Here is a 12,677-nt window from a genome sequence, read left to right as displayed (position 1 = left end):
TCTAATTGGTAAGTTTTTGAAATTTATCGTTAATTTTGTTGTCTTCAAACCTCATTATCTAGGAAAAGAGAATTCTCTGAGAACAAATTTCAATTATCCCGAGCTTAGAAGACAGACCAATCAGATAATCGCACTTTAACAACTGTTCGGGGCGCGGTCGCAGAACTTCGAAAATTTAGATGGTAAATTATTCATGTCGAGTTGTGGTCTTCCTTCGTACGTTACCCATGTTTAAAATTCAATCTACAGAAAGTGCACTTTTGTCCTCGCTTATGGCTACGACAAAGTATCAAGCTTCAATTTGGGATTGTCCTTGAGTTTGGAGCTGTTACGAAACACACGAATACCTGTTAAAAGAAGTGTACTCCGTTAAGCAAACTTTGAAAGCACGTGCCTCTTGTAAACCAAAGATATCGCAGTGCGTTTTATCAGTAAATGGCTTGTGAGTCCGGGGTGTTCAAGGTCGGCGGCTGTACACAAACATGTAATGTTATCTATTGATTTATTTTTGTAGTCTTACCTCGGAAAGCATTGCACAAAATCCGTTAGAAATCGTTCTTGTCACCAACAAGCGCGAACTTCATGCATAAGTAATTCGAAAACAAGTTTAATTATTCATTTGTTTACTTTTGTTAATATTTTCCGATCGCTTATCTTCTTGAGAAGAAACATTGTGACGAAAAAGCTCAGTTTTACGAGACCATGACACCATCATGCATTGCAGGTAGGTTAAGTTCTTCATTCACAGTCTCAAAGAATCAATTCTCCTCGCTTACAGCCATACTTTTCTTTGAAGATAAGTTCTGAGAATTTAGTTTTACATCAAGACAACATCAAAAACTGTTGGAAAGCTGAGAAAGAAAGCCTTGTGAAATGCTACCTAGTTTTTCTTTAATTAGTTCGCGGTTGTTTTGTGTTTGGAAACAAATGCGTGTGGAATGCGCGTTTATCTTTTTCCCCGTGCGATCGCGCGTTCCCTCGCGCATTCCTGACTGTTCCGTTCATTCGTCCTTTTCCACTTGCTTTCCCTCCTAAATTTACTCCCTGTGTAATCCGCGACTTCCCCTTCCTTCACAAGCGTTTCTGCTACTTCGACACTTCGTGATGTTTAAGTGCTTTCCCCTTCTTTAATTTTTTTTTTATATTTTTCTAGCGTGTTGCCCCGTTTTTTTCCAAGAGCATCTTGTTTTCCTCTCGTCGTGAACAGTGTCTATACGGCCAACAGGGTTTTTGTAGTTTGGTATCTCTACAATGTGTAAAAAGGCATTCTGAGAAAAAAAAACCATTGGATTCCGACATTTTAACGCCCTAAGATCTAGCTTTAAAGTTCCCGCTTCAGCCACGTCCAATGAAGTTGACCGTAAGTCAGTGCAAAAGAAGAGTCTGGGTTTCTGAATGGGTCGTGACGTCATGTCATCCTGCTAGTTCAGGTCACTGTTGTTTCAGTAGTGGTGAGGAGTTTTCGTCGACAAAAACCAAACAAAGCGAAGTTGGTGAAGCAACGCGGTCGTCAAGCAAGCAAAATAAAAACATGAAGCTTTGAGATGTTCCTGAAGTGACGTCATTCATCACCAATGTTTCATTACGCGGTCAACTTCATTGGGCGTGGCCGAAGCGGGAAATCTAAAGCTTGATTTTATCGCAAAAAAGTATCGGAATACATTTTTGTTTTGGTTTGAATCCATTTTTAGATGTTATAGAGATACCAAAACCACAAAAACCCTGTTGGCCGTAAGTGTAATTACAAGTTATCTCTTATTTTCTCTGCCATCGGAAGATCCCGGTCGTCAATGAAAACAACATAATAAAGTATTTTATTATTCTTTATTTACTTTATTGCAAGAGCCTCAAGAGATATTAGTTTTCTCATAGTTAATAGAGGGAAATGGTTATGAAACCCGGCAAAGTTCTTTGTTGTATGTTTTTGTTGGCCACCTTGGGGATTGACCCTGCACAAAAGCAGGCAAAATACAAAAGGTGGTTATGTGCGCTCATACAACTAACCAATAGAAGGTATGTAATTCATGCCTAGTCAATGAGCATAAAGCAATAGATGTGCAGGGTCAAGGACCTTCCAAAATAAATCTTAGCCCGTTTGCTTGCTTCTTTTTTTTAACCATTTCCCTCTATTAACCATGGTTATATTTTGCAAAGACTGAAAACAAGAGAAACCGTGCACTGGTACAATAAGTATAAATTCAAGCAAAAAGGAAAAATGTCTTGTTTTCTTACCCTTATACTTGCGCAAAACGCTTGTGCTTATCTCACAAATGTGAAATAGGCTTAGGGTTGGCTAGGTTGTGGAGAGATTAGAAGTTTCAACTTTTGTTTATCCTCTAAAACTTAAACTATATGTACATCTTTAAAATTTATTATTTCCAAAGCAGCATACATACAGTCTATGCATCATCCTTCAAATATTTTTACAATAGACCTCTCATTTTGGAAGATTTTTCCAAGCTGTCAAACGTCAAACTAATTCTGTAGGCTTTCAAAGTCTTGATACTGTAATCAGTTCAAAACATTCGGAACTACTGAAATAAGTTGACAATCAGGCCCAGGTGAGCCTGTAAAATTTATCAAATTCCCTGTACATAGTCACGAAATTATGAAAATAAAATTGTATTACTACCATTTCCTCATTGAATAATTGTTATTTGTAAATAAATACGTCTACTTATTTACTTTACAATATCAATACCTTCATCAAAATAATTATCTATTTGGGAGGAAAACTGATCAAACGAATTCAAAATCTGGGCAAATCGATTGCGGAATATCCGCGGATATCCCCTAATTTTGACAGTGCCACGTGACATGAATAGAGCACGCAAATTAATTTATTTGATAGTCCACACTGCACCGGAGGAATTTGAAAACAGAGGTTTCACTCTGAAAACGCATTAAATGTTTTCCGTCCACACCACGCCTAACTGTAGAAATAAAGCTGCGTTTTCAAATTCTCCGGCGTAATTTGGAAGGGGCGTTAGCTGGCGGATGAGCTCTTGCCAGTCACTAACTATCTACTTCGTCTTCATCGTCATCAGTTTCTCTCAGCTCGGAGTAGCCAGCCACCCAGGTTTGCTTGTTGCCAGAAGCAAAAACACAGTAGAATATGGCTCCAACGATGTAGATCAATCCTCCAATGTAAAAAACCACTCTCCACTCTGAAGCACTCGACTGTAAAAAAGAAAAAAAAAATGATATAGCCATCATTTCAATACAGAGCGATTTTCATATGACCGTGAAATTATTTCGCATCAACGCGAGCAAAACAACCAACAGACTAGAAGTAACAATATGATTGGTTTCGCAAACGGCGGAGAACGCGTGCGATTTTTGGTTGGTCTAGCGAATACTCCGCAAAAGTACGAGTTGCTATCCTCTTTGACGCCAATCGCTTTTTGGGAATACTGACAGGTTAATCAAGCAATGCTCTCTCCACATGACGGATAATGATATTTTCAAAAGGAAAATGAGCAACATGTTTCGTTCTTTCAATTACTGGCGAATGAAACAAAATCCCGAAAACACTTTTTTAAGGTCATACGAAAGTTGCGCTAACTGTCAAAAATTATTGCATGTTGAGTGGTCGACAATAAACTAAAGATTAATGAGAATATAGATTAAAATCTAAAGTCTACAGCCTATTCTTTACAACTATTTGAATTCTTGATTTTGCAAAGTGCTTGATCAACCCTCGAGGGGAAGGGGGGGGGGGGGGGGAAACTCCCAATGAAAAGGTCAGGGATGTTCGTCGTCTCGCTGAGGGGTGCAACTCAAGGATTCTGGTCTCACTTAGGGTGTCGATGACGAAACGCTACCATATTTTAGCTGTCAAAATATCTTGTAGGGTGCACCTGAAAAAATATTAATAAAAGCAACGCTCTTATTTCCGTGTTGAGGCTCGATTTCCGCGGGTCTCTCGAGTTTAGTCTGCTAGCGCGGGCTCCTTTCTTGAACAGCGGCTGGTAATCGAGCCAATTCCGTCTTAAGTGGTATCTTTTAGGGATCAAATAAAGCTTGAGCCACGCCCAGATTGGTCTTCTTTAGGAGTTTAATTCAAATTTTCCGACGAGTATCCCCGACCTTTTTATGGGAGTTCCTCCCCTCCCGGTTTGATCAAGCGAGTTACAACATTACGCAGATTTATACCTGATGCTGTACGATAGCTCCAGTTAACAAGGGGCTTGCGATGCCCGGCAATGTGGCTACCATGTTACTGAAGCCCATAAGAATACCAGAGAAAGGCGCAGCAATGTCCAGATGATTGACAAAGAAGCCGCTGAACGCAAGTCCTCCTCCGCCAACAGCTAGCGTCAGACACACAACAGCTACTACCCAGTTATTTGTGTAGCCAGCTATGACTATACAAATACCTTGACAAACAAAACCTGGAAAAGAAGAACGACATTTAAATTATTCTTCGCGCAAAGCCGTGGAGAATTTTCTCTGATTCCAAACTTTGGGAACCTAAAAAACTTAATTCCTTTAAGAAGCAGTACAAAAAAAAACAAAAAACTGTGTAAGCAGCACCTCTTAAGTACTTAAAATATAGTTAATAATAGTAACTTCTATATTTTCTTTAAGGTATTTCCAGAAACGTATTTTCAGTAATGTATTCTTCTGTAATGTACTTTTGTCCTCAATACCACATTTAGCTTAACATGGTGGTAGCCACCTCCAAAGCCAGTGGCTTCTCTGCTTACCCGCACATATATTTTTTTTTACTCTTTCCATAGCCATACGTAACATATATTTCTCTCTTCCTTTTAGTTATTTTGTAATGTTGATGTAAATTAACTCCGTAAATAGCGTGGAACAACGAAGAGTTGCCAAACGTTGAAGGAGACTCTTTTCAACTCCCGTTTTAATCTGAGATGTCCTTCTAGTGGGCAATTAAAGAGCATTCGTGAGAAAAGTCTGTTTAGTTAACCTGACTTACCAAACGAGTTAAACAATTTTCGCACCACAGTTGTGCTCAAGATTTGTTTCCTTCTCAAACAATCTGCTATATGTCCACCTGCTTGTATTGTAATTGCCATGACTAGATAGGGAAGAGCTGATACAAAGCCAGCCTGTAAAAATAAGAATGAATTATTAATGTCTGTCAGCCTATTTGTCTGTCGGTCTGTCGGTCTGTCTGTCTGTCTGTCCACCTGTCCATCTGTCCATCCGTCAGACAGTCTGTCAGATGACAGACTCACTGACTGTCTGAGTGACTGTCTGACTGACTGATGGACTCACAGACTTACTGACCGACTGATAGACAGACAGACATACTGTCTGACTGACTATTTGAGTGACTGACTGTCTGACTCCATCGATTAATAGCTTATTGACTTGCTTGCTGGTTTTCGTTCATTCCAATAAACAGTTTTCTCTTTCAGACATTCTTCAAATACTTCCTTGGCAAAGTACTTCTGAGTTATTTATCACTGAAATCTATCTTTTTTGATTGATTTTATGGTCACAAATGCGACGACAACACAGTAACTCTGTGCAATGTTAAAGTTTGTTCTCACCTTGCTCAGGTCAAAGTGAAGTCTATGTTTAAGGAAACTTGGCAACTCTGTCAACAGAGTGTAGAATCCCCAGTTCTCACTGAAATGAGCCACGACTATCGCCCATACAGGCAAGGAGGTAAATATAGCTTTCCATGGAACTTTCACATCCTGTTTGTAAGTAATGAAAGTACAGTGAGACATGAAAAAGAGACAAAGATGACATACAAATATTAAAACGGATATCTAATCCGAACATTGAGATCAGCAAAGGCTAATTCTTTTACAACACACATCGATATCTAATGTGAGCTAATCATTTCATTGTAGTTATGATCCATGCATGTACACGTACCTTTTTCTGGACATCATTTGCAAGAGAATTTTCAATGAATAGTCGTTCTTCTTCAGAAATATTTGGGTCTTCAGCTGGTGAATTTTTTACAACTAGAAACCACACGATGGCCCATGCTACACCCATGGAACCTGTGGAGAAACGAAATTGTACAAAAGTGAATCAAGAACTGTTCTTATTTGGCCTCAGTAGTGAGCAACAAAAATAAAGGTCAGGTTAAGAATTATGCCCAGAGTTGAAGTTAACAAACTGATTTATCACATTTCAAAATGCTCCTTATCTATTTCCAGAGGTCTATCCAGTTCAGGCTAAGAAATGCACCAATAAAATGACATTTAATTTCTTTCCACTAGAAAGGTGTTTGGATATCTGATCTTAATAAGCATCTAGATTTTTACAATACTTTTTATTTCTCCGTTTTCTCCTTAGTTTTAGTTTTGATTAAGAAGATATTTCAAACACTCAAGACAGTGTTTCACCACATTACCAAACACCTCGAAGTTTGTCAAAAATACTCCACTGCTCATTGTATTTTCAACTCTCTTCTCTGTGTTTGGAAATGTGGTCAAACACGATCTTTCTCGTTGGATATTACTTACCAAACACATAGAAGACTGATGGCCACCCAAGATGTTCTGCTAAAACACCTGACAGCGGCATAGCAATCACTGTGCCAATGTGAGCTCCTGTTAGGAACACATTCAAACAAGTTTAAACTCCTAGCTGAAAAACAATTTCTACAGACAACTTATGACGTTTCAAACTATTCCTGCGAGATATTCACTTCTGGTTATGTTATTAAACTGTTTTTTCTGCTCTTCACAATTGAAGGTCTTTGAAAAGACTAATAAAAAGACTATTTCTGATATTTGTTTCTCAAACTCATTCAAGTCTTCATCAAGTTTAAACACAGCTCATCATGTGGTTCAAAATCAGATCTTAATTCTAAAGACTAAAAATCATTTCTCCTGCTCATAATAGGCCTAAAATTCTTTCCTTTTTTTTTTCCTCAGCTTTAATTTGAGAAGATAATTATATCAAACACTCAAAACAGTGTTTGACCACGTTTCCAAAGACCTTCAAGTTTGTCAAAGTACTCTTGGCCACTGTGTGCCATATTTTCAACTGTCAGTGTTTGGAAATGTGGTAAAACACATTCTTTTGTGTTTGATACAAGGATTTCTTTCACAAACCTGATACAGCAATAGTAGTGAGTTTGCTTCTCTCCAGAGGCGGTGCCCATTTTGTCCAAACAGCATGATTTGCAGGGAAAACCACACCCTGTTGGAAAAACCAACACATGCAGCATGCTTAATGCAATTTGCAAACTATTCTTAATTAATTGTAATAACTACACAACCAAATGCTGGAGGATATAATAAAATTTAATAGCGACTACAGCATCTTACCATTCAGGGAGAGTCTCCTTATAATAATTAGTATAGTACTTCCTTCATGTTAATTAACAGTCAGCAAGCTTGAGGTTCCTATCTGATTGTAGCTATCATACGTCCATAGCTTCTTAAGTACATGTATACTACTACTCTGTATATTTTATCAACTATCAAAGTCAATAGAAACTGAGAGTGACCCATCTAATTGTTCTGGTATAACTCACTGACAGAACTATCAAAAAATGCAAAATATTAATTTATTTATTTCAGAAACTTAACAACTTTAAAACAGAAAGTTAATGCCAATTAATTTCAAGGATTGCCCAGCTCCTAGTGCTGGCTATCGATAACTAGCCCATCCCTGTGTAGCTAATTAGATCCCATGTTTTCCTGATAGTCGATCAGAGGGTTATACTTAACTGTGGATCAATGATAATTTGGCTTTAATACCTGGGTAGCGAGGGCTAAAACATTCAAAATCAAAAGCAACAAACTACAAACCTCACACAAGCCAATGAGAATTCTCAAAGCCACTAGCAAGGCAACACTTGTCCTGGCAGCCACAGGTGTAAGCAGTGTCAAGACAGCAGTAGACAGAATTCCGAGACCAAACAAGTTTTTACCCCCGAACTTAAGAGCTAAACACCCTCCTGGCAGCTGTGTTATTATATATCCATAAAAGAATGAACTCAGCACAATTCCTGTGATAATTAAAACATAATGTTCCTGTTTGCTGGATCCTATATTGATACTAGAAAAAGGTTAACATGTAAATTATATAGGATTACACTTGACTAGCTACGTTACAGCCAAGATGTCTTAATATTTAACACAATATACAACGATTTTGACATCGCTATGTGCAACATCTCAAATGATGTCTTGGTAAACACATTTTTTTTTTCACACTATATACATTGTATCAACAAGTGATTGCCATGTGAGTCAGGTGCTTGGTAGTGAAACATGCTAGCATGCAGTAATGTTTTCTATAGAATTGTGTTAGCTGACCTGAATGGTGAAAACCTAATTTCTTGCAGTGCCTCTTTAAAAGTTAGAAATCTCTGCAACCCTTAATGGGAGGGCAGATTCTCTTAACAAGACACTCTTACTGTCAGTGGTGGAGCTGCTAATGAATAAACTCCTTAATAAAAGATTTTATACTCTAAATAATAGTAAATCATACATGTAGCAACAATACATGGTCAAGTGATCTCAAGCAAATTTCACCTTGGGTTTGAGAACTCCAGTTAAATTCTGCTGGTTCCTGAAATAGTGAAACAAACAATAACAATTATTATAATAAAAGCAATTTTATAACAATCCGTCTTTTTTAAAGGATCTATAAGCGACTGCTAAATCTTGGTGGCCAATCTGCTCACCAATAAGGAGAGAGAATGACTGCAAATAATTGATCAACTAACAAGGATATTTCCACAAAATCTGGGAAACTTCATGTGGCTTGGAACAAGATTATCAAAGGGAAAACAAAGATGTCCCCACTGATTTTTCTTGAGGATTTAAAACAGGCAGATTCACACGTACAAGCTATTTTATTTGTGGATATGAAGGTAATGTAAAAGATGTTGACAAACATTGCCATTTAAACTGAACGGGGAAATGTTACTTGGGGTGATCACTTTTGATTGGTTCAAACCAATCCTAAATTTAAAGTTGTAATTGGTCAATTTTCTTCTATTTGCGCAGATGTACTGTAAGTTCTGATACTAACCTCAACCATTTTGCCTTCTTTATCTAAAGTCGAACTCTTTGCTACCATGGCAACTAAAGCCACACTGAGGTTGACTCGTAGAGCGTAAACATTGCAAAACCCAAGTAAGGCTAAAATGGATATTATGTAACGTTTTGAAAATGGTGAGCAGTTGCATCTACGGCCTGAATCTTCATCAAAATGTTCTGTTTCACCAGTGCTAAAGAGCTGGTCATCGTACGTTCTGATATCCTGAAGGGATATTTTCTCCTTGTTTTTTTCTCCCTCCATTAGCAGTGTTTGTAGCTTCAATGAAGACTTGCTTGATTGTGACTAGTTTAAAACATCACTGCAGCATGAACATTATAAACTGATTCCATTTTTAAGATGAGGACATTAAGGACTCCTAAAATATCAAGAGAGATACTAACATTAACTTACAGTAGCACGAGCAGTATACATAGCTTCTATATCAACAATAATCATTATTATTGAAAAGACCACGCAATTGATGTTGTCTGTCTGTTGCACTGATTATGGTGTTCCCCGTTTATGACAAATGCTGTGTTACTGTTTGCTGCATTATTTTGTTTGTCTAATAACACATAACACTACATTTACAACTTACAGCACAATACCATCAAGTTATGTTTGCGAGCGATGTCTAATTTGACAAATCATAAGCACCCCTTGTGTCCAACAGCCAAGAGCAAGATAATATTTACTTCTAGAAACTTTGCAGGGTTTTTCTCACAGATGAAGTGAAGTGAAGTGAAAGACTTTATTTAATGAGGGTGACAGATTTAGGATGTAAATTAAATCCTGTTTACATGGAGGCCGCATGTATTTAGTGGCTAACCGGTCTACTCAGCTAGGAGGGTTACAACATAGCCTGTCAGCTTCGTAGTCAGCCAGCTTAATCTTTTGAGCGGCCGCTAAGCACAATAATCAAGATGGTGGCCAAGAGAAACCTTTTGGTGGAAAGATTAATTTTTTTAAATCACTTAGTTCCTCTAGCAGCCACTTTTTAATCTAACATTATTGAGCTTAGACACCAGAGGTCATTTACATTAAAAGTTGCCTTGAATATAATGCTACTTTTGCTGTTCTCTCACCTTAGTTGGTGAGGTAATTCAGGTCAACCATTTACATTACAAAAAAAGGGAACCTGCCCAGAAAGGTGCCTTGGGCAAGTATATAGGGTGCACCGAGAAGTCAGGAATAACCCAGGTGTCTGGAAAACCCAAATAGTGAATAGCGAATGGTCATGAATAGCTAATAGTATGAATGGCACAAATAGTCTTGAATATGTGAAGTTTATATGAAATAATTCATATATGAACTGTGGTTGTAGATGAAAGTGAAGAATGATCATCACAGTAAATTTTCCAATTTAAGCAATTGGAAAGAAGAAGCCTGAAAAAATCAGGGCTTCAATGGGATTCGAACCTGTGACCTCTGCGATACCGGTGCGATGCTCTACCAACTGAGCTATGAAGCCACACATTGGGAGCGAGGTCAATTTATTGAGTTCATATCTTCCCGTGAGAAGTGAAATGATGTGAAGTTTATATGAAATAATTCATATATGAACTGCAACTGCAAATTCTTCCAATTGCTTAAATTGGAAAATTTACTGCGATGATCATTCTTCACTTTCATCTACCACCGCAGTTCACAAAGATGTAATTATACTTTTGCAGTGGTAACAACAGAAGAAATTACATTAAGAAACACGATAAGTGTCCATGCTTTTTAGCGGCATAAATCCATTTCCACCTTACTGTGGGGTTGACTGCGAGGTACTGGATACCACAGTCCTGTAGTTCGTCACTATTCCCACCCCTATTTGCCACCATTTGCCACTGTTGGCCACAATTTGCCACTATTCGCCCCTATTTGAGGCTATTCGCACTATTCATACTATTGACTATTCGCTATTCGAGACTATTCGCCATACACAACTATTGGCTATTTGCTATTCGCTCTTCGGGTTTTCCAGACATCCAGAATACACTGATTAGCATGTGTAAACACTAGCTTGGTTACCCAGGTAACTCTGGGTTAGTCAAGGCAATAATCCTCTCTCTATGTAAACAGGTCCTTAGTCAGAAGAGCACCAAGATGAGAAAAAATAGCATAGTGTCAAACTTTGCATGAGAAAAGAAATGTATATAAATGAGCCTACATATGATTAGCGCGCTTGTCTTGCCATTTTGAATATTGAAATATTGAATATTTAGCAATCTGAATGAATTCGACTGTGATCAAAAGGAAAATTTAACATTTCCATCACAAATGAACATTCTATACGACCCTATAAGTTTAAAGAATCTTTGATATGAGCCTTTTTCGAGTAAAAAATAAATTAACCGACGTATTTAGCGAAAACAGCTGCCAAATCGTGGGCGATCATTAGTCTTCACGGGGTTTGGAAATTCAAGACAAAAAAAATTAACTTAGTCCGTCAGAAAGACTGTAAATATTCTGAATGGAACTACACAACAGTCAAAGGATCAGCTAGAAATAATATGTAACATTTTGAGGAAAAGGACGAGAAAAGAAAGAACAACCAAGACAAAATGAGTTGAACTGACTACAGATTGATCGATCAAAACAAAGCTACTAAACTTCGGTTACAATACCTGTATATTAACCGGGCAAAATGCCTAGTTACGGAATCCAAACGAAGTATTGATCAACTCCTAAACAAAGTCAGTTTCTTGTTCGACAGATTCCCTTAAACAAAAGAGACCTGATCGGCGAAACGAACACGAAGATCACCGTTGCCTTCTCATCTTTTCTAAGGACTTCCTTCCGGCTGATTCTTCGCACAATTTCCATGAGATTGTGCTGTGTCCTGATTGGTCAAAAGTTGATTCATTACCAGTTTCCCCACTGAGGCCACGGGTGCTTAGAGACAAGTGATTGGGGTGGATTTCTTATTTTTTTGCCTGTTGACCGTGCAAGTTATGTTTTTTTCAACTGCAACCCTTTGCACGAATTTTTTAAATCTGCTTTCTGCCATATCTACCTCTACGTGGCTTGTTTGCTCTGGGCCTCTATGCGGTGATCTTCCTTCGCTTGGTGGGACGGTCCAGAGAAAGCGACTCCAAATTCTTGACGTTGATGCCTGCGCCGAGGTCTTTGAGCCGGATTCTTTGGAACTGAACGCTTGCTCTGACACAGTTCTCCATACAGCAGCCTTTGGGACAGTCGACCGAGCTATTAAAGAAAGTGAACGTGAGTGAATTTGAGTGAGTTATGCTGCTTTTATCTTGCCTGACAAGACATTGCGACCTATTTAAATTTGACTGAATGATCAAAATATATCAAAAGTTGTGAATAGTTGAGATCGAAGAGTTGACAAAAGTATGAGAATCAAACCAAACACAGTGGCTTTATATAAGTGGAATCCAGTGACAGAACATTCAGAAAATTTGTCAATATTTTAAACACCACCGTTTTGAGCATGTTGTAATTTGGCTGAATTATAATTAACCGTTTTGATACCAAAATGAGATCCTTCTTCTGCGTGAATTTTTTCCTTTGGGTTTCTCTTGGCACAAATTTTTTTTCGTCCCATTTTCCCTTGCTCGAATTTTTTTTCCCGACCGTCTGCCATTCCAATCACGTTTCTAATGGTCCGTCCCCCACCACCGGAAATTCCGGTTAGGTAAGGTAAGGTAAAATCTTCAGTTGGATACGGTATT

At 38.1% G+C, this 12,677-nt stretch overlaps 1 protein-coding gene across 1 annotated transcript; it reads right to left on the bottom strand.

Moving 5' to 3' along the window:
* Positions 1-463: 463 nt before the first annotated feature.
* Positions 464-12,606, bottom strand: LOC145492074 (vesicular glutamate transporter 1-like). Its single transcript, XM_081471392.1, has 12 exons — positions 12,257-12,606; positions 11,610-12,083; positions 8,986-9,370; positions 8,484-8,520; positions 7,755-7,954; positions 7,053-7,140; positions 6,459-6,545; positions 5,860-5,990; positions 5,526-5,675; positions 4,946-5,078; positions 4,156-4,394; positions 464-3,180 (listed from the first exon to the last, which is right to left on the bottom strand). Exons 3-12 carry the CDS (start codon positions 9,253-9,255, stop codon positions 3,016-3,018), a joined length of 1,500 nt encoding a protein of 499 aa, XP_081327518.1. The 5' UTR covers positions 9,256-9,370; positions 11,610-12,083; positions 12,257-12,606; the 3' UTR covers positions 464-3,015.
* Between the last annotated feature and the right edge of the window lie 71 nt (positions 12,607-12,677).

The sequence above is a fragment of the Orbicella franksi genome, chromosome 7, assembly GCF_964199315.1.
Source record: "Orbicella franksi chromosome 7, jaOrbFran1.1, whole genome shotgun sequence".
Classification (NCBI taxonomy): Eukaryota; Metazoa; Cnidaria; class Anthozoa; order Scleractinia; family Merulinidae; genus Orbicella; species Orbicella franksi.
The sequence above is the reverse complement of the archived record's forward strand: the minus strand, read 5'-3'. Positions and strand labels throughout refer to the sequence as shown.